Source organism: Pteronotus mesoamericanus, unplaced genomic scaffold (genome assembly GCF_021234165.1).
Source record: "Pteronotus mesoamericanus isolate MK-2021 breed Mesoamerican mustached bat unplaced genomic scaffold, CSHL_Meso_final scaffold_582, whole genome shotgun sequence".
In the NCBI taxonomy this organism is placed as follows: domain Eukaryota; kingdom Metazoa; phylum Chordata; class Mammalia; order Chiroptera; family Mormoopidae; genus Pteronotus; species Pteronotus mesoamericanus.
This window is the reverse complement of record NW_026555323.1, coordinates 5,127,571-5,148,716: the sequence shown is the minus strand read 5'-3', so window position 1 is coordinate 5,148,716 and position 21,146 is coordinate 5,127,571. Positions and strand designations below refer to the sequence as shown.

The 21,146-nt window shown below is 53.1% G+C and overlaps 1 protein-coding gene across 2 annotated transcripts in view; it reads right to left on the bottom strand.

Moving 5' to 3' along the window:
* IGF1R (insulin like growth factor 1 receptor) overlaps window positions 1–19,910 on the bottom strand; it is a 221,624-nt gene extending 201,714 nt beyond the window's left edge. For both annotated transcript variants that reach the window (XM_054561955.1, XM_054561956.1), the window contains exon 1: window positions 19,202–19,910. In XM_054561955.1, the coding sequence (XP_054417930.1) occupies window positions 19,202–19,295 (94 nt within the window). In that variant the 5' untranslated portion in view covers window positions 19,296–19,910. The remainder of the gene's footprint in view (window positions 1–19,201) is intronic.
* Between the last annotated feature and the right edge of the window lie 1,236 nt (window positions 19,911–21,146).

Below are 21,146 nucleotides of genomic sequence, written 5' to 3'. Positions count from 1 at the left end.
CCCATGCCTTATATTTGAAGTCCTGACCTCAGCCCACTCCCAAGCTGAGTAAAATCCTGGTCCTCCAGGCACCTCCTCCAGGAGGCCCCCAGGGTCCCTCCCAGCTTCGGGTCTCTCCCAGCTTCCACCTGCTCATCTGTTCTCATTCACGGACGCGTCTCCTCCGAGGCCCGGCCGCACACACCTCATCCTCTCGCTCACGCTGGAAGCTCTGAAGGCTGGGGCTGTGTTTCACACACGCATCTACCCCCGCAGGCCCAGACACTCCAATGTGTCTCCGACGGCCACAGAACCAGGTTCCCCGCCCCCGCTCAGCCCCGCATCCCCCGGGCCTCCCCTCCTCTGCAGAAAAGCAAACGCCATACCGTCCACTCTGCAGGCCACTGTAGCTGGCCCCGGTCTTGGCCCACGCTCCCACAATTGCCCGAGGCAGGCCTGGCATCCGAGAGAAAGCTGAGTGAACACGACCCACTACCCCTGCCAGGAGCCACCGCGTGCCCTCTGTGTCCTGGGTGGCCTCCTCACCAGGGGTCCGGGCTCGGGGCTCGAAGCTGAACACAAAGCTGGCGGCACAGCTCCGGGTAGGCACCTGTCAGTTTGCCCACCCACCTAGCAAGGCTACCGAGGGCGCTGCGGAAAGGGGGGTGTGAGGGCTTCACCTTCTGCTCCCATGGGAGTCAGGGGCCCGAGAACCCGGGGTTCCTGCTCGTGTGCTGTGCCCGACACACCGCCCAGATGCCTAACCCTCCACCTCCTCCATCCAGCAGCGGGTGAGAATCCATGGCAGCCACGCACCCGGGACCCTCATGGCGATATTCTGCCCGAAACAAGAAAAAGGTGGCAGAGCGGCCTTCAATCCAGAACCCAAGACGCCGATAACAGGACCATGACTTCTGACAGGGGTGCTCTAAGAACACCTCGCGTGGGCCTGTGTCCCCTCCATTTAAATAGGCCCCATGTTCAGGCAGCAGAGACTCCAAGAAGCACGGTCAACACCCCTTGCAGGTTTCAGACCAGCAGACAGAACATGCAGACAAGTCCTCGGAAGCCCAACCCGTCAGTCAACCCACAAGCAGGACTCCTGGGTGGCAGGAGCCTTAAAACGGGCTCCTCTGTCTCTAAACTGCTCACAGGATTAACAGGAAGGCTTGATCAATACTGATTTTACCATCAAGGGGGTGACTCACCGTTAAATCCTACCCAGCTTAAAGCTCAACTGTGAACAGAAACAAAACAACATAAAAGCAGGGTCAGATTTAAAAATAGCAAGTATGGCTTGTATACATTGAATGCTTATGAACAAGGACCACTGAGCTCCCAGCCTTCCGGGTTTGCTGAGAAAGTCCCACTAAGTGCATGAAAAGGTCTGTCCTGGTCCTCAGAGTCCCCCAACCCACTGGTGGTGGCCTTGGGTTTGCAAAACGGTCCCTGGGGAAATTAAGAGGAGCACCTTTGAACTGCATTCCACATACGCAACAGGCGTGTGCTCACCAGGAAAGCAAGCTTTCAAAAACGCACAGGTAAGCTGTCCTGGCAAATCCTTCCCCTCTGCATAGCTGCTGCAGAATTTACAAACAGCAACGTCTTTACCTGAAAACAGGGAGGTGGGTGGCGTGAGATTTCCCAACCACAGCAATGGGGTGTTTGGAAGTATTTGGCCAGAGGGTCTGAAGGCGAATGCCATTGTGAAAATGTGTTCTTTAAGATACTGGGTCCCGCTCAATTTCAAAATCGATGTGTAGCCAACTCCCAAAGTTGGCTAAGAATGTCGATTCTATCAAAAGAAGTCTTAGCTACAGCACGTGACTCCATCATTACGGGCTGCATGGCTGTGTCTCCCCGAAATTCACACGCTGAAGGCCTCACCCCCAGTGGGGTGCTGTTAGGGTGGGCCTTGGGGTGATTAGGTATAGATGAGGTCGGGAGGGTGGAGCCTCTTGATGGGACCAGTGCCCTCATGGAAAGAGGAAGAGAATGGATATTCCTCACCCTCCTTTCTCCCCGCCCCCGGCCCCCGCCACCCCCCATCTTGGGAGAACTCAGAAAAGACAGCCACTGCGGAGAAGGAAGCAGGCCCCTGCCAGACGCCCGATCTGCCAGCACCTTGACCTTGGACTTCCAGCCTCCAGAACTGTGAGAAATAAACGTCTGTTGTTTAGTTCTGCGGCTCTGTAAGAGGGCATCACCTGCCCCGGGCGGGGACACGCCTCCCTCTTGTCACGGACAACACTGGCTGCCCAGGGACCGGCCAGCACAGCCAAGGGCTTGCTTCCCCGGCGCGGGGAAAATGTCCGTCCAACTTTCAAACCCACAGGGGGCAGCCAGCGTCCTCCTATGAGGCCCAGAACAACAAAGGCCGCCCCTCGAAGCCGGGTGGAGGGAGAGCCTCTCCCAGCCAATGGCCGTGTCGAGATCCAGCAGGTCCGGGCCTGAGCCCTGACTCCCGGGGGGAAACAGCCCAAAGCCCCAGCCCCAGAGAGTGTCTGCGAGGACGGCGGACAGGCCGACTGCAACAGGCAGCCAGGCAGTACCCCTCCTGGGCTCTGGGAGCCTCAGTTTCCTCTTCTGCAACGCATCTGAGATGTCCCCTGCAGAGCGGCGCGGTCCATTTGCAAGAAAAAAATTGAGCTGTCAAAACAAATGAAAAACTTCCAGTCTCATCAGGGAGGGAACCCAACAGCTAAACAAATCTCTCTCCTGGAAAAATAAGAAAATGAAAAAGCAATTACACGTCACATGGCTGATTAGTAATAAATTTCATTTGTGACTGAATGGCACGCGAGTCCAACTGCTGACTTGCCTTCCCTGAAAGGAAAACATTATCTGGGATCCTCTTGTTACGGAAAACAAACCTGTCCCTGGTGACTCAGCTCCGGTCCGCGTCTGCTGGGGAGGCTTCCCCTGCCCTCGCGCGTCCGCCACTGGGCACCCCTGGCGCCTGCCACACCGCAGCCACCACGGGTGGATGGGGCCTTAAATTTGCCTCCCTCGCCACCCACCGCGGTACACACTTCCACTTGAGCCCATCAAGAGATCAGTGCTTTTCCAACAATGTAAGATTTCCCACCTTGACCATGTAGGTAAGTGGCGTTAAGTACATTCTCTGTCCTCACTCAACAGCTCCCCACGTCCCCCTCCCCCAGTCCCTGGCCCCCACCACTCCGTCTCTTTGGGTCTCACAACTCCAGGAACCTTCTGTAACTGGAATCATAGAGGATTTCTGTGGCGGGGGAGGGGCTGGCATATTTCCCATCGTGTGCCGTCTTCAAGGTCTGTCCGCATCATACGTAGCATCTGTGAGGCTCCCCTTCCTTTTCCAGGTTGAGCGTCATGCCACAGTTCTAGCCCGCTGTTTGTGACACCGTTCATCCTTGATGGACACGTGGTGGCTTCCACCTTGCAGGTACTGAACGTCATGTTTTCCCGTGAACAGGAACATGCAAATATCCGACTCCCTGCTTTCCGTTTTTCAGAGGGCACACTCCAAGGAGGATTGCTGGATCAGATGGCAATTTTATGTATAAATTTTTTTTTTTTGGAGGAACTGCCTTGCAGTGACTGCATTTACATTCCCATCAGCAATGCACAAGGGTTCCAATGCCTTCGCCTCCTTGCCAGCACTTGCTACTTTCAATTTTTGAGGCTCGCCATGCAGGGGGTGTGAAGTGGTATCTCGCTGGGGTTTGGATGTGCATTTCCCTAATGACTAGCGATGCTGAGCATCTCTTCATGTGCTCCTTGGCCACAAGGAATACGTTTTTTTAAACCAAAGGAACTGACTCCTCCTCCCAAGAGAGTCCCTCCCCAGGAAAGCACCATCACTTAGTATGAGCTGTTTCATCAAGGTGGTTGGGTCCGTGGCCTGGATTGCAAACCCATCTCCCTTGGAAACCTCTGCAGAGGCAGGGCTATGCCTGAGTCCTGACTCTGGGAAGCTGGGGCCCTGCCCCACCCTGGGACGGGGGCGGGGCAGGGGGCGGGCGGCGGGGGGGGGGCGCGCGGCTCCTTCTCACAGTCCTAGAGGAAGGCTCTCCAACACAAATGTTTACTAACCGGGTGACATTTCTGCCTCTGGCCTCCCACCCCTGACGGAGCCCCGAGCTCTGGGGACTCCCATCCCCGCAAACAGTCCTCAGCCTACAAGGGCCACGCTTGCGCGACAGACCCTACTCCCCATTTAAAACATGCCCATTAGTGTTTCTGAACAAGGAGGCCCATGCTTTTTAGACCCTGTGGCCGGCATGTGGGCTGGGGCTGGGACTCCCCACCCCCATCCTCATGCCCTTGACCTTGCCGATCCGGTTCTGCCCCAGGAAGCCCGAGGATTCCTAATGACCCGGTGATCCCTGGCGTGGGAAGAGGGTGCGGGGTGCCCACCATTCACACTAGCATGTGAATGACTCCTTTCAGTTGTTTGCGCCCTCTCCTCTCCCCCCACCAACGCAGGGACTTTCTTGGGATCCAGACAGTCCCTTTCCTGGAGGAGAATTGCTTCCTGTCCCCCCTCAGGGGCAGAACGGGCATCAGGAAGAAAGGGAAACTCCAGGGAGGGGGCCGGTTGCAATCCCCAGAGAGGAAGAGGCGCAACGGAGCGCTTGTGAAACTCTGTCTTCGGAAATTAAGCTGCAGTCCGACCGCAAGGTTCAGAAAAGGCAAGTGCAGTGCAGAGCAGATCATCGGAATCCACACACCCCCCGGAGGGCATGTTCTTTTTCTTTTAAGGACGTAAACAACTTCTAAGGTGTATTTCCTCCAAGCCTACCAGCAAGAACAGCGGCCCCCGCCCCTCGCCCCGAGCTTAGGGCAGGCACTTTGCTCTACGGCTTCTCTACGAATGCGCTCAGGAAATGCTGTACCCGCCGTCTGAGGTGGGCGGCCCTCAGTGTGTCCCGTTCCACAGATGCGGCAGCTGGGCAGGCAGGGGACAGCGGGGTCCCAGACACCGTTCCTCTGAATTCTCTCTTTTTTTTAATCCTCAGCGAGGATATGTTTATTGATTTTAAAGAAAGAAGAAGGGGGGAGGGGGAGGGAGGGGGGAGAGAGAGAGAGAGAGGGCGAGAGAGAGAAGCATCCTTTGGTTTTGCCTCCCTCACACACCTTGATGAGGGATCGAGCCCACAGTCTGCTGGTGCACGGGATGATGCTCCAAGCAGCCGAGCCACCCGGCCAGGGCTGAATTCTCACTTTGAGAGGCTCTGAGCTCTAATTCAGCTTTCAGAAGGGAATCTGGACCATCAAACATGATCGGTGGGGACCTGGTCCGGGACACCCCAGACCTCCTGATGGGATACTTGGGCTCCGCTTGCGCGAAAGGGTGGAAAATGATTTAAAATTCAGAACTCACTACCCTGAGAGCAGGCAAGTAACATACAAGCCCCTGGGCCGACGGCTCTTGCCCTGCCAGGAAGCCTCTCTCGTTGCCGCATTTCTCTGTCCAGGGAAAACGCTTTCCGTTGCTGAGCGGGCACCGTGAGCCCACTAGCACCACGCCGGGTGACGGCTTCTCACCGGGAACGACAACATGCCCGGCGGAATCGAGCACATAAACCAGTCTCAGGTAACAACCACCGGTAGCAAAGCCGGACTGGGATGCACAGCTGGCACAAAGTGCTCCTCGTTCCTCTTGGCCTGTGCGGCAAGGGCCGGACAGAGCCCTGAGAGGCGGCCAGTACTGCAGGGGCCAGGGGCCCCTTGTCACGCCAACACAGGACGATGCCCATGGCTACCGGGTGCCCCAGCCCAGGGCCACCTCGGGCCCCCCCAGCCCAGCTAGGCTGGAAACCGGGGTCATCACCAAACTGGGTGCTCTCAGAAAGTCACCGAGCAGGACTCTGGCAGTGAATGAAAGAGTGCCCACCTAAGGAGGTTTCACTTTTATTATTAGAAGAATAAGTTTAGAGTCGGTAACCATATCACTCCCAGAGCTGTGTGTGTGTGTGTGTGTGTGTGTGTGTGAAAAAAGCAAAGACATTTTTTCATTGCTTTTTAGAGAGTGAGAAGGAGGGAGAAGGAAAAACATCAGTGTGAGAAAGAAGCATCGATCAGTTGCCTCCTACACACGCCCGGGCCAAGGATTGAACCCACAGCCCTTCGGCTATGAGGCAGCGCTCCAACCACCTGAGCCACGCCGGCCGGGGCCACTCCCACAGCCTTCGCCCTGGCCCTCGGCCTCGCCGAGCGGCGCGATGGCCCAGAGAGGTGCGTGCTCCTCCGCGGAGCGCTCAGAGGTCCGGAGCAGCCTGGCTCGCATGGGTGTTCCCACCTCTGCTCTCCGCAAGGCCGGCCCCGCCCAGAGGCCCCCGGCTTCCCTTCCACCAGGTCCACTCCAGTGCTCAAACGGTGCCAACCCCCCCACGCTCTGGCCCATCCGCAGGTCCGTCTCCCAGGGTGCTGTCCCCTTGGGCCTCGAGGGTCCAACAGGCCAGGTGTGCTAAAGTCACATGGCCTCCCCCGAGCCTTCTCAAGCTCTTCAGCAGGTGGACAACCCCACTATCCCCAGTGCCCACCCTTCTCCAAACCCTCAGCCGGTCTCCCGCAATTTAGCACTGGACACACATTGCTTAGAACTGCCCACCACTAATTTCACTTTTCCCAACAGGACAGCCAGCTCCTTAAGGGTGGGGAGAGAAAGAGAAATCTTGCCAGTTTCTCATGTGCTCTCATTAGAACCAAAAGCAGGGCTCGCATCCTTCCAAAAGCCCATCTTCCGCTCGCCCCCCTCAGGTATGGGGACATGACCACAAGCATGAGGATCCTCCGGAGCCAGCCCAGTCGGTGGTTCCCGAGGCTGACGTGAGCTCAGACTTCCTGAGTTCAAGTCTCCCCTGTATGGAATAGAAGATCTATTCTTGAGAGGAGACAATGCTCAGTGTTGGGAGTGGGGGGGGGGGGGACTGGAGCCCTACAGAGAGGCCAGCAGGGCCACCAATGCACATGGAGAGGACGCAGGTGAAAGCATCCATTCCTTGGATGCTTCCTACCTGCCAGTTCTGCTTGGCACCTTAGATACACTGTTGCTGATCAAAAATACAGGGTCACCAAGCTTGGACACATTGTAGGGATCCTAGATACAGTGTTGCCTATGCTGGACACACTGTTGCCAATCCTAGATACAGCCTTGCCAATCCTCAGGCATCCCTAATAGAGCAGTATTACCCCAAACTGCAGATGGGGACACTGAGGCTGCCTTTCCCACGTGCCTCGCTGCACCTGAGACGAGGTGACAGAGAGGTGTTGGGAGGATGGGGCTTCAAAGGCAGCGCTGAGCACAAGCAAACCTCACTGACCGGGCGGGCAGATGAAAGGCAGGCGCTGTACTGGCTTGTCCTGGTGAGTTCGCATCCACCCCGTTCAACATTCACAAGGTGTTTTTACAAGACTCTTTTTTACAAGCTATGCTTGAAATTAACATGCCAAGTTCAAATGATTGTGTTTACATTTTCTGTAAGAAATATCCCGCCTCACAAGACTCCTCGGCAGCATGAAGCTTTTAACGATAATTTCTTAGGTGTTAATTAGGTTTGGGAGTCCTCTTCACACCATCCCAGACAAGGGAACTTCCTAGGGGGGAGGGCAGGCTTTACCTTCGCTAAAGGGCGTCAAACGCCTTGACCTGAAAGGAATGGGGGAAGCGCTGAAGTGATGAGACCTTTAAGATCGGCACTGTCCCTGCCAGGATCCAAGTTTACGAGAGTCACAAAGAAAACAATGCAAGAAACAGAAGCGAACGTCTGCTCCCAGTGAGGCTGCGGGTTGCAACCAGACTGAGAACTCCCTCTGCCTCGTGTCTCAGAATCTGAAGCCTAGAAAGGCTGCAAGGAACGACCAAGGTCCACGGCATCTTTCAGAGGAAGAGGTTAAGCAGCTGGCAGCTGCAGAGGACCCCGCCCGGGTCGTCCGCCAGCAGGCCGCGCGGGGGACCACCACACAGCAGAGCCCCGCCTCACGGCCCACCTTCGGTCAGGCTCCCAGCTCCACAGGGCATGAAGCCCTCAACCAACACAAACTGCTGCTGCTGGATGATTCATTAAATCCTATCTGAAGGGAACTCCCTCTGCAGGGACGAGGTGACCTTGACACAGGGCTAGACTCCCAAGTGACCTTTCCAGTAGCTCTCAGATCTATCTTCACCTCAACGTGCAAAATAAGCCCAATGAAACAATGGTTTCAAAGATAATTTTATTGCTTTCAAGTCCTATGTAGTCGTAACGGGTGTGATAAAATGTTTCAGCGGGCAGGAGATGAAAATAAATTTGTTGTCAAGAATGCTTCAGAAGTGACTGGGATGAGCGGGAGCAGAGGGCGTATCCCTTTAAGAAGGAGTCTACTGAGGTCTTCCTATGTGCCAGGAAGGGGCCCATGTCCTGGGCATTCAAAGATGGCGCGGTGCCACTCCAGACCTTGCCTACTGGGAGAAAATATCACAGGAGTGATGCACCAAAGAGATAAAGAGAGCGCCAAGAGGCCATCCTGAATGCAGCACCAAGTCCACCAGAGAGGGTGAAACTGCAGCTAATTCTTAAAAGAGTTTGCCAGACGGCAAACCGGTCACAAAGTTGTTCCAAGCAGACGGGCTTCCACCTGCCAAGGCCAAGAGGCTTGAATGAGTCCAGCCCGTGGCAGAAACAGCCAGCAGAGTTGTCCAAAGGGCCTGAGCTGATGGTAGGTTGCACTGCTCTCTGAGAGAGCTGAACAAATGACTCCCCAATTAAAAATAACAAAAGACAATCACGGGGGAAACGTCTAGAACTTTCTAAATGTGAAACTGAACAACCGCCTGCACCCTAGGTGTGGTCTCAGGGGAGAAAGTGAGAAAGTGGATTCTGAAAATACCAAAAAGGTATGAAACCAAATACAGAAAAATATCTTACACAATATACAGCTAAGGTGAGACCCAACACCAGTAATGGAAGTGTGTATTATTCTCTATTAGGGTTTCTGGCTTGTGAGCATCTTAACAGCAGCAAATTGCCCAAGGGGACCAATATAGAAATGATAATTAAAGTGTAACCACCTATTTAAATAGAGCGATGGAAAGTAAATATCTTGGTTTATTTTTCAAAATGAACCAGTAGGGTTTGTGTGTGTGTGTGTGTGTGTGTGTGTGCGCGCGTGTGTGTGTGTTTTAATCTCTCATCTCAAAAGAAATAGGTTAGGACTTTTCATCTATAAAAGTCCTGTAAAGGCATTTTGAATCCCCAGTTGTAAAAGGCACACTCGATATAGGAACTCTGCCAAAGTTGTTTACATCGTTTCAGAAGACTGTAAGTCTCTCGTGCTAGCTCGCTGACACAGGGCAACAATCCTAATCCCAAACCATATCCCAGGGGTTGCTGCAGAAGCCTGCAGCCTCCGCAGTTTTCTGAAGTTGGTTCCCAGGAGCCAAGCCAGAAAGCAAAATCTAGGGAAGGAGGGTAAGGGGGACCTGAGCTTCATCCCGGGGGCGCTTTTAGCTGTCACCCCAGAGGCTGCGTTTCCATCCTGGCCGCTAGATGGCGCCTCCGCATTAGTGAGGTGGGCCAAGCGGACGCTGGACGTTTCTCGGGCCCTGGCAGAAATTGACAAATGGAAGGATTAAGGGAGAAAGCATAATAAACAGATCTCTGAAATGGAAGGTGAACTCCAGGGGCTGGCCGCGCTTTACTGAAGGAAAAAAAAAAAAAAGTAAAATCACACAACCGTGATGAACAAGCAAAACGCAGTCTTGTGAAAGAACCGTAACAAAGTCTTACTGTAGAACAGACATCTCTTGAGCACCTACTATGGGCCAAGCTACCACATTCAAATGAGAAGGGCAGTCAAGTATCAGGCGCATCCTATACTCCAGGCACTTCGTTTCCAGGATGTCACGTCCGTAAGGGCAGTCGCGAGCAAAAGCCCGAGGGGTCTGGCCTGTTCCAGCCTCTGCCCTCAACATTTGACGTATGGGTTAATTTGTTGAATTTTTTTATACATAAATGCATGACATAGGTCCTGTTAGGATTACAGCTTCACAGACGAGGAAACTGAGGCACGGGGAAATTAAAGAATCTGCCTGAGACCTTAGCTACTGAGGAGCTGAGATTCATACTATGATCTTTAGCCTTGCTGTTCTCTACAGCCTCATAATACGGCAACAGGTAAGGTGCAAGACAGGACCCATCCCGGCTGGGGTTATGAACTGAAAGGAGATAAGGGGGAAGTCAGGTGCCCAGAAGTTAGGGCAACCCAGAAAAGCTTCAAGGAGAGTAACCCGAGTTAGAAATAAAAGGAAGGCCTCTCAGATGGACCAAAACCACAGAGAGGCACTGGGGGCGGGGGGCGGGGGGAAGGAATTCACTGACTTAGTCACAGCCGAGTCCCTAGTCTATAGCTCTCTCTGAAACCTAGAGATTTTTAGACATGACAGAGATTACATTTGTCTCCCCCCCCACACACACACATACAAAACTTCTGTCTGTAGTTTCTAAAGCTATTAGAAAATGCTTTTATTTTGTTGTTTCATGAGAAAAAAAAAATCTCTCCCAATTATTTTCATTCTCTACGTTTCTGGTGAGACTTGGAAAAGCTGAGTAAGTTGCTTAGGACCAAAGAATGAATTGGGGGCGAAGCAGACACGGGGACCACCTTGCCTTGCTGGGCCCCAGGGCAGCACTTTCCACTATTCAGTACAGGGGTAGCAGAGCAGTAAAGAAGAGCATTCCAGGCCGGGGACGGGGACACAGCAGGTGCAAAACCATGGAGACAGGACCCACATGGCTCACTCACTGCAGAGCGGAAGCAGGATGTGGGGAGGGCTGGGAACTCACAAGGTGGGGGGGTCCCTACAGCAAAGTCTTATTAAGGAGGCATCGCGGCCCAACGGAGAGGCCTTGGACTTGATTCTTGGACCAGGATCAGGCACCACAAAAGGCACATGGGGAGAGCTGGGGGCTGGCAAATCTATCAAACCAGAGGGATGGCCCAGGAGTCGGAGTGGCCGGCTCAGGGGCCAAGTGAACGTGTCCTCAGAGTCCATGCAGGTCTGGACTAGACGAGGGTACGGACAGCAACGGGCAAATCAGAACAATGTCAAGTGACTCAGTGAGGTGGACGGGGAACATGGCATTCGTCAGCCTCACCGGGAAAGGACAGGTTGAAGAACTGAGATTTTACTGGAAATTCCATCCTGATCCCACACTTGTGGTCGAAAACCCATTGACGTCCACGTGAGAAAGAAAATCCCCAATATATTGCCCAACCAAGTCAGGCGAGGATAACAAAGGCATTTCCTGTGATAGGACTGTGTGTAGACTACACCATGCTGTGGCCTAACATATGCTAGGAACTCATTATCCACAGAAGTCAGACAACAGAACTAAGGAAAGCTGAACAGAGATCTTCCTCTGTGGCTGGTCTCTTTGTTCATTTTTTTTTTCAGGACAATCTGTGATTCTCTTTCAAATCCTGAGTCTGTGAGTTGGTATATTATCCCTTAGTCTGAGACCCAGGACATTTAGGTGTGGAGAACAAACACAGGACAACGCTGACTGGTCAAGGCTGATGAAGGCTGTACAATCCAAATATAGTTAATAGCTAATGACTTGGAAAAGTATTGATACAGCCAGGTGGATCACGGACTTCTACCCTGGGTGGGTTTTTTTTTGTTGTTGTTTTTGTTTTTCTTTCTTTTTTACTTTTTTTAGGCTCCCTGCTCTTTCTCCAAAGAGGTCATGAAAGGTCACTCAGATACTTTAAATTAGAGGAATAGGGCAAACCAGTGACACATAAAGTCATCTCTCTTTAATTATCTGACTTCTGTTCTCTGAAGTGCTACTAACCACAATTTGCTGAACTCAACTTGGTGCTGTCTCATCTACTTAGTCAGACATGCGTTTGCAATAATCAATCTTATAGAGACAAACCGCTGACTATAGGCAGCCCTCAGAGATGACGTGAGTTCGATCCCAGACCACCACCACAAACCGAGTCGGAATCAGTTTTTGCTGCTAGAGGGTCTTGCCTTCATTTTTTTTTTTAAAGCAACATCTGTGAAGCAAATAAAACAAGGTATGCTTGTCTATTTTACACAAGGAGACAAGTTCAAACGAGGCATCTACACTATCTCAGGAAAACATACAAGTTCAGCTCTATAAAACATTTATGCTTTTAGAATGTCAAAATATGTCTGCTCTGCCATGTCAAGAGTAATTTAAAAAGCAGCCTGCACATACCTAAGTTACCAAACCGACAACTAATCCCAATGCCACTTTAAAAAAAATGAGTGCCCAGTAGCCGTATTAAAGTATACAAAGCAGCAACAATCACGTACTGAAAACTCTCCGAATTTGAACAAATATATAGAAATACACACACACGCGCACAATTTTGAACAAATAGCATTTTTATGACATGCCTGTTAGTGAAGAAGGTGCCTTTCTTGCTAAGGTGACTAAGAAGGTGAGGAGATGAAAGAATAAAGTTTCAACCTGCCTCCGCAACAAGAACTTTCTGGACTAGGAACTGAATAGTTTCTAAAGTCTTTAAACTATAAAGGCTTTAAACACGCGCACGCACGCAGACTTGCAGACTAGTACAACGTGAGCCACTCAGGGAAGGGCCAGACATCTCGTCGGGCATGCGCGCTGCCCGGTGCGGCGAGCCACCAAACTCATTCAACCGAGAACGTGTGGGTTTCCTGACCACCAGCCGCCCATTGGAGGACATCATCACTCAGCTCCATGGCCACATCCCCAGCAACTTATCAAGGAAGCCATTGCCATCGCGAGCCAGGAAAGACACAAACTAGGAGGCCTACGGCCATCTCTGCACCCCGGCTCACTCCTCCTGGTCAGAAACGAGAGCGTTGTCACTGCGAGCAATGACAGTCGCCGGCAAGCCCTCCTCGTTGTCAAAGAAACGCCTTTCTGTCGGGGTCCAGTAAAATCTGAAGAGCAGCCTGTATGTTTAAAAATCCTTCTAGTCCAAGGCAGGAAGAAGAAGGGAAAATGGAAGTCTTCCACATTTGTGTCTTTACTGTTTTCAATAAGCTGGGCAAATATTTCTCTGGTTTGACTCATAGCTTTAAAAACTTATGTAAGGTTTTTTCCCTTAATGGTATCAGAATGAGTTTTTTTAACTTAAAGAACTCAGTCCAGTAAGTGCTCAGCATGTATTTACTTCGAAAGAGAAGAGCAGGGCGGGGGGCGGGGGAGGTTCGGAGGGGGGACTAGTTCCCAGTTCAAGTAAAGAAATACCAATATTTCCTTCAGACTGTGAAGTCAGTCAATGTCCTGAGCCACAAGTGAAATCAGAATAAGTGAAAAAAGTAGGAAATTCTTCAAAACTGATGTCTGGGTCTTTATAACAGGAGTAAAACTGGTTTTTAAAAACAAAACAAAACAAAAAAAACAACAATTTGGCCTTTAAAAGTTTGAAAGTTGTGAAATCAAAGCTATTGTTAATATTTTGAGTCAAATAAGACCAAAGCAATTTAATGAGAGAAACTTCATCATGCTGCAGAAATACGCATTATTATTCTAACAACCTAATTTGTGTGTTAACTCTTTTATACCAAATATATGCCCTTCCCCCAGAACAAATCAGTGCATTTGTTTTTTTCCCAGATCCTTGGGGGGAGGAGGCTGGGAGACGCTCATACTTTATAGCTTGGACCTTTCCAAATACTGAACACCAGTCATGTCCCCCAAATGTCTACAGGGCTGCATGCATCCCATAATAAGAACTGGTGTGGCACACCCCCTTCTTAGTTTAAGTCAAATCCTATCTTCACAAACAACTAGAAAACTTGAGGATCGGATGCGAAACACCATTTTCAAAGAAGGGTCGTGACGCTTTATTCATTATTCACTTTTTTGTCTTCAAAGTGCTCAGATTTTTCCTTCAGAACATCTCAGACAGAGAAATCGAGAAACTATACCCTGGGCGCGCATACAGTTATTATATATTTAGTCAGCTGAGAGGAGGGTATCTCTTAGGCTCAGATAGCACCTGTCAGGAATTGGCTAAGAAAAGCAGTTCAAAGCTAACTGGCCTGCAGGCACAAATACCTCTTCCATGAACCAGGGTTGATTTTTAAATGAGTTTTGAAAACAAATCTATTTTATGATTAAAGGAATGTTTCAAGCTGTAATTGCCCCCCTCAGCCTCATTTTCACCCCCGCGCGCTTTTAAAGGCCGGCCGTCGGTTTAAATTCTCCAGAGCCTTGAATGTTTCAAAGTTCCCTGATTTCCAGATAGCTAACTAAGCAATGCGTGAATCCAGAAAAGCTTGGAAACACGTCCCATTGTCCCTGCGGCTCAAAACATGCCATGCCATATTCACGTACACATCTGTAACTCCTAGAGTTCTGGCAAAAGGTAACTACAGGTCTGCATGTTTAAGCACAACCGTCATAACCGAGGTCACGATGGGTGGAGGGCTCCTCGGTGCCAGGGCCCACGGTGACATTGCAACAGGCGGCCAAGGGCACACAGCACAGGCCTTTTTGGAAGATCAACAACACTGATGGAACGTCATTATCTTAAATCTACAAAAATGTTCTGAAAGGGCCTCGAAAATGTTTGCTGTCTACTTGAAAACCGTGTATCCTGTACTGAGTTTTCAAGCACCTTTGTTTCACACAGGAGCATCTAAAATGCCCCAAGGACACAAGCGAAGTCCTCCTCCTTTAGGGGGCTCAGAAATTGCCGGCACCTTTCATACAGCAGGTGCCCACTAAGTGCTGGCTGGATTCAATTGCTTCTCACCAGCACATTCTGACAAAAACAAATGAAACCAGATTGAAAAGGAAGCTGCCGTTCCTACGGGATCCCCTTGGCAGAACTGGAAGGCAACAAGTGGAAGCGATACAGTTCGTTTGCATTGCTGCCCTGATCTCGCAACAATAAGGACAGGAAACATTCTTATTAGTAAACTAAGCCTCAGACAAAGACAAAAAAAACAAGCGTAAACAACAAGTATCCTCTAGGTCTTTTCCTATTAAAAGGCCAAGGTAAATTTGGATAAGGGCATAACAGTTTAATAACAAAACATGCCTTTGTTATATTAGAAAATATTTTGTAGCTTAAGAAATTTTCTTTTTTTTTTTTAAGTTATGGTATGCCTGAAATAGCTACTGTATCTTGCAAAGGTTTTGTTTTTTTTTTCCCCCCCGCTCAGATTCTAAAGCTATGTAAGAAATAAAATAAGTAACAAAGGAAAAAAAAAACCCTACATTAAAATGAACGGTTCATCTTCAGTCTTTATGACCAGGGTGGTTAATATGAAATATCTAAAAAAAAAGAAAGAAAGAAAGAAAAAAAGTGAAAATTCTTTACCATCCTAAAATACTATATTATTTCTTTATTGGAAAACATGGAAGAAACTGGAAATATACAAAAATCCATCCAGACTCAGCGCCTACACTCTAATCTTGGAAAGACCAACATTGTTTCAGATTCAGTTAAGGCTTTCAGTTATAAATCTGACTTTCACTAGCATTTATGTTTCTAATCCAGCCCCTCAATCTTTAACTTGAATTATGTAGGACCAAGATTCATTTTTCCCTCTGTCCATGTCTGCCGAATCCTTTTCATGAAATGGCCACCATGTGTAAAATGCAAGTGGTTTTTTAAAGTCACCAGATTACTCGACTCTCACTCATAAGCTTCAACGATCAGTTTGTTGTATTGCTGGAATTATGGAAAAACTATAAATAAAAGAGAGACAGACAGACACCAACCTGTTGGACAAATTTACTTAATAATTTTAATATAACTTCTATGTAATAGCACAGAGTATACATACAGAGTGTATGTATAGCACAATACATTCTTTCCAACCTTAGTGTATGTCTTTTTTTTAAAAACAGGTTTATTGGGATATAATCCACATACCGTAAAAGTCACTAATTTTAAGTGTACAATTCAATAGTTTTGTAGTATATTCAGAGTTGTGCAACCATCACCATAATCTAATTTTAGACCATTTCATCACCCCAAAAAGAAGCTGGGCACCCTTTACCAGCCATTCCCTCTCCTCTCTTCCTTCAGGCTTACAACCGCTGCTCCCCGTTCTCTGTATGATTTGCTCATTCCAGGCTTCATTTAAATGGAATTATACAATTCATGATCTTTTGTGACTGGATTCTTTCACTTTCCATGTTTTTAAAGTTCCTCCAGCCAACCTTAGCGTATTTCTGAAGGTTGGACTTTTCTAATCCTTCTGACAAATCAAACAAATGACCCTTTAAATTTCAAATACCGACCCACCCCACCCCCCCATCCCTTCTCAAAAATACCATTTACTTGCTATTTGCCTCTAGAGAGTCTACACTATAATTTGCTATTTAGGTTCTTTCCAAACTTCTTATTCTGGATCCTTCCCATAATAAAACGCCGACTCCTTCAAACATCAACCCTTCCCATACCTGCGTTTCTCTAACAATAGGCTACAACCCTGACTTGGGCAGAAAGATGACTGAGCCCTTTTTAATAAGATGGCCACGACATGTTTAACGTGCACGTTAATTTTTTTTTTTTTTTTTAGCCATCAGATTATTTGGCTACGGCTCATAACTTCCAAACCTCCTTATTTAGAGGCTCTGCTCACATTATGCTGATACGAAACCACCACGTCTGCATGACTTCGTCGGCTTCGAAAACGTCTACCTTTTCTAAGTTCAAGATTTGTTTAAAGCTCACCCTATTGCTGTCACGAAGAGGAAACACTAATCCCTCAATGTGCCAACGCTGTTGGGAACCAACACCCCAGTCTCCCTAACTGGACCAGATAGCGGGGGGAACACCAGCCTCTCTAGGGCTCCGTGGTTATTTCTCTCAGAATTAAGTAAGTGTTCTAGCACCTTTTGGACTAAAAACTGAACATATGCTCACACTGGGCATATCATTTAATCCTCACAACTTCCCAGCTGCAGGGAGGGGCAGAGGCTGAGTTAGAACTTGAGCAAACTGCAGTGAGGGCTTGGGGTGCCTTGGCGCTTCCCCTCGGGTTTGGAGGAACCAACCATTTTCAAGGCATCTTGGAGAAAAGCTTTCGCTGTGAGGGATTATGAACATACATGAAAATACTCCCGCCCCTCCTGCCTGTCTTCCCAAGAAAGAAACGCCTTTCACAAAGACTGAATTTCCATGAAGAACGTTCCAGACGACAGGACATCCCACTTTAAAATGCCGGACTCCTGCGTCCCATAAGCCAGGCCCTCGCTGCTATTGTGAATTTCAGAGCTCACTGCCCTGAAATGATACCACCAGAGACACTACCCAGTCCAGCGGCACGCCATTAGAAAATGCACTGCGTCTCCTGGGTCTCCCAGACTATGCTGAGCTTCTAAAAGCTTAGACGCCCTCTTTGGTACCCCTCACCAGCACCAGGCACGTCTGCGAGCCTTAGAAGGGAGCCCAAAGCCTTTCGCCCAATCCAATGAGCTCAAAGTTTACAAAACAAAGAGCAGGAGAGCTCCGAGTTGGTGGACCGTCTGGCCTCAGTCTGCGTCTTACTCGACGCAGTAAACACGCTAATTCTATAGCAATCGGCTCTTACGCCATCAGGGACTCGGCTCTTCCCGGGCGTTGAAGAAGGGTTTGTTTATACAAGCTGCCTTTCGGAGCTGCGCCCGCGTTGGGACCAGACAGCCCCCGCCGCCTCCGGCTTCTCCCCCTCGCTCTCCAAGGCTCGGTCGTGATTTTTCCAGTTGGCACCACCTGCATACCCTGGGCAACCATTACTCACCAGCACGCCCTCGCCGTTCGCAGCCCCGGTTCTGCGCCCGCATTTCAAGTTTAATCGTGAGCGAGTTACCCGACCATCGCGAGCGGGGCAGGAAGCCACGTTTTAATTTTCTGAAAAGAATAGAGCCCCCTCCTCCCTACCCTCCACACCCCGCGGGGCCCTCACTTCGCCCTCCCCCCCACTCCCTCCCCGCTGTCCCCTACCCCTACCCGACGCGACCAAAACAAAAGCTATCAGATTGCAAGCGATAGCGAGTGTGGAGCGATATTGCTTATTAACTATGTACAAAGGAAGTGCGGGGCAAGGGGTAGGGGCTGCACCAGATCTCCAGCCGCCGAGCCGAGGCCAGGGCTGTGCGCTCGCGAAACTAAACGCGCTCCTCTCTCCCCCGCCGCCGCCGACCCTCGCGCTCCTTCCACGAGGGCGCCAGGCTCCTCCGGCCAGGGCAAGGCGTTTAGGTGTCGCCGGCGGCCGTGTGGCGGCGGCAGCTACACCCCGGCGCTGCCAGCACGTGTGGGGAATTGCACGTCGGCTCCGACCACACACCCACTCCCGCACACTCGGGGACTGCGCGACCACCGCGCCTCACCGACCCCCTGGCCCCGCCAGGAGGAGGGGAGCGTCCACCGGCCGGGTGGAAAGGGGGAGGTCCCGGAGCCCTCCTAACTGGGGGCCTCCGGACGCGCTCCCCGGAAGAGCCTGGCTGGTGCGCGGCCCCCGCCTTCGCACTTTTTTTCCAGGGGCTGCATGGAGGGGTGGGGGTCCAGGCAGGAACGCTCCCCGCACCCCAGAGCCGCACTGAGCAGCCCCGTGGAGCCAGGAGGCAGGTAACCTGCGGCGGATCGAGCGAAAGTGACGGGAAAGGACAGGAATCTAAAGAGCCCGAGGGGCAGAGAGCGCTGGGCGACGGGAGGCCGCGCTAGGATGTTTGGAAACGTGTCCTGGGGCTGTGGGTCCGCTCAGCCGGGCAACTCCCCGTCGAGGACAACTTGCACGCCACCGCCGGTGGGCTCCCCGCCACCGCACGGGGTCGACCCCGTCGCTAGGGTTCCGCGCGGCCGCAGAAGCTGTCACCGCCGTCAGCGCGCTGCGCTGGAGCCAGGACGGCACGCCGATCGGCCCCGCGCGCCCCGGGGCGGACGAGATGCGGGTGGCGTGGCCCGGCCCGGCCCGGCCCGAACTTCCCGGATCGAGTCCCAGCGCCAGGCCGGGAAGTGCGCGCTAAGGAGACGTGCTGCCCGCGGGGCAGGGCTCTCGGGACGGCAAAAGAGAATGTCCCCGGGGCCCTGCCTGCGGGGGGACGCGCTGAGCCGGGGCCCCCGGGGCTTAAACTCACCAGTCCGGGCCCCCGGCAGAGCCCCTCCGCGCCCCGCCCCGCCGCTCCCGCGCCCGGGGGCCCGACAGCTGCGACCACTCGGATTTCGCAAACAGGGCGCAGCCCCTCGGAGGAAAAGTTCCCGCAGTGGCCGCGGGCGGCGGGCAGATACTCACTTTCTCCACTCGTCGGCCAGAGCGAGAGCGCGGCGGAGAAAAACAGGAGCCCCCACAGCGAGGTCAGGGACCCTCCTCCGGAGCCAGACTTCATTCCTTTGATTTGGGACGAAATTCCCCTTTCTCAAAAATAAAAGGGGTCGGGGAGGAAAAGAAAAAGTCTCCAACTCAGTCTTCGCCCCCCTTCCAAAGATAAGGGCGAAGGAAATAATACTCCAAAGGCAGCGCGGACGGGGCGGGCGGCTCGGGTGGCCCCTCAGCGCCGGCAGCCGCAGCCCAGGGCTCGGCCGAGTCGAGAACCCGGGGCGCGCCGGGGCGGGCTGTCGGCGTCGTCGGCCTCCATTTTCAAACCAGAGCGGTAGGAGGGGGAAAAACTGCAGAGAGAGGGGGCAAAGCCCAAATCCGTCCGGGCTAGGCGAAACAAACCTGACCCCGGCCCGGGGGAGAAGCTGTCCGCCGCCCGAGCCTCGGCGGCGGGAGGGCGCGACGCAGTTCGCAAGATTGCCCCGAAGTCCCCGGCGCGGGTGAGGCCGAAATGCGGAGTAAAAATGAATGAGAGGCTCCCCTCTTGCTGGTCCTCCGGACTCCGCTCGTCGCCGCCGCCTCCCTCAGCGCCGCCGCCGGGAGCTCCTGCCCAAAACCAGGACACACACAAAGCGGCGGGCCGACCGCGCCGCGCTCAGCACTCCCGCCACCCGCCCCGCGCCAGCCCCCGCCCGGCCCCCGCCTGCCGCGCCGCCGGCTCCGCGCGCGGGGGCTCCGGCGAGCTGAAGGTCAAAGCTGAGGCGCGCGGCGCGCCGTGGAGCTCCCCCGGCGCGGGAGGGGCGTGGAGGGCCCGGGGAGCGGGGCCGAGGGTCTCCAAGCGCCGGGCACGGGCGCGCCGGGAGCAGGCTCGCTGGCAGCGTCCCTCTCGCTCGCCCGCCGCTCTCGAGTTCGCCCGGTGCGCTCGCTCCTCCTCAGGTTTTTTTCCCTTTTTTTTTTTTTTTTTTTTTTTTTCCGCTCAGCGGAGTTAATGCTGGTAAACAAGAGCCTCAGCCTCGCCGCGCCGCTGCCGCCGCCGCTGCCACACACTGGGGGCTGGCGCGCGCGCGCTCGGGCCCGCGCACACGCGCCCGCGCGCTCCCGAGAGCCGCCACCGCCGCAGCCGCGGCGCGCCCAGGGCCCGGCCCAGACCGGCGCGCGCCAAGAGCCGGAGTCCAGGATCCCAGGGACGTGCGGAGCGGAGCCGGAGCGTGGGGTGCGAGGCGAGGAGGCACCGCCCCCGTCCCCCGCCCGCGCCGCCGCCCGCGCGCACCCAGGCACGCGCGCGCGCGCGCGCGCCCACTTGCTCTCGCTCCCACCCGCACTGCGCCGGCCTCCCTGCACGCGCGCTCCCCTCCCGCAAGACTCCAAAAACAATGCCCCCGGCGCCGGTCCGGGCTAGGCGGAGGGGCCGAACGGGGAGAGGATAAGGGGAGGGAGTGGGGTGGGCGGGGAGTGCGGGGCCCGAGAGGTTCATTGAAAACAACAACAGCGCGGCTGGAAAGCGCGTTTCCCCGGTTCTTGAAAAGCTTCATTGTTTCTTGCAGCTGTTGCAAAATAAATAAATAAGTGCGTGCATGCGGCATTTTTTCGCAGCGCGCTGGAAAGCCCGAACGTGGCGGGAGGGGCACACCTGGGAGAAAGGAGGCTCCCAGGCTCCCAAGACGGGCACTTTCACGCAAGGCTGCGGCGGCTGCGGTATAGCGACTTGGAGCCCAGAGTTCGGGGGCTCGCGGGGAGCTGAGGGGGAAGGGCGCGGCCCCTGGAGCTCGGCCCGGGGATGCGAGGGGAGACAGCCCGCCGCTCGCCGCGAGCCGGGAGCCGGGGAAGGGGGGCCCAGACAGGCTGCTGCCCCGCGTGCCCAGGACGCGTCCCCACGGCGACCGCCAGGGGGCGCAAAAGGCGCCGGGGAAGGCTGGCCCGC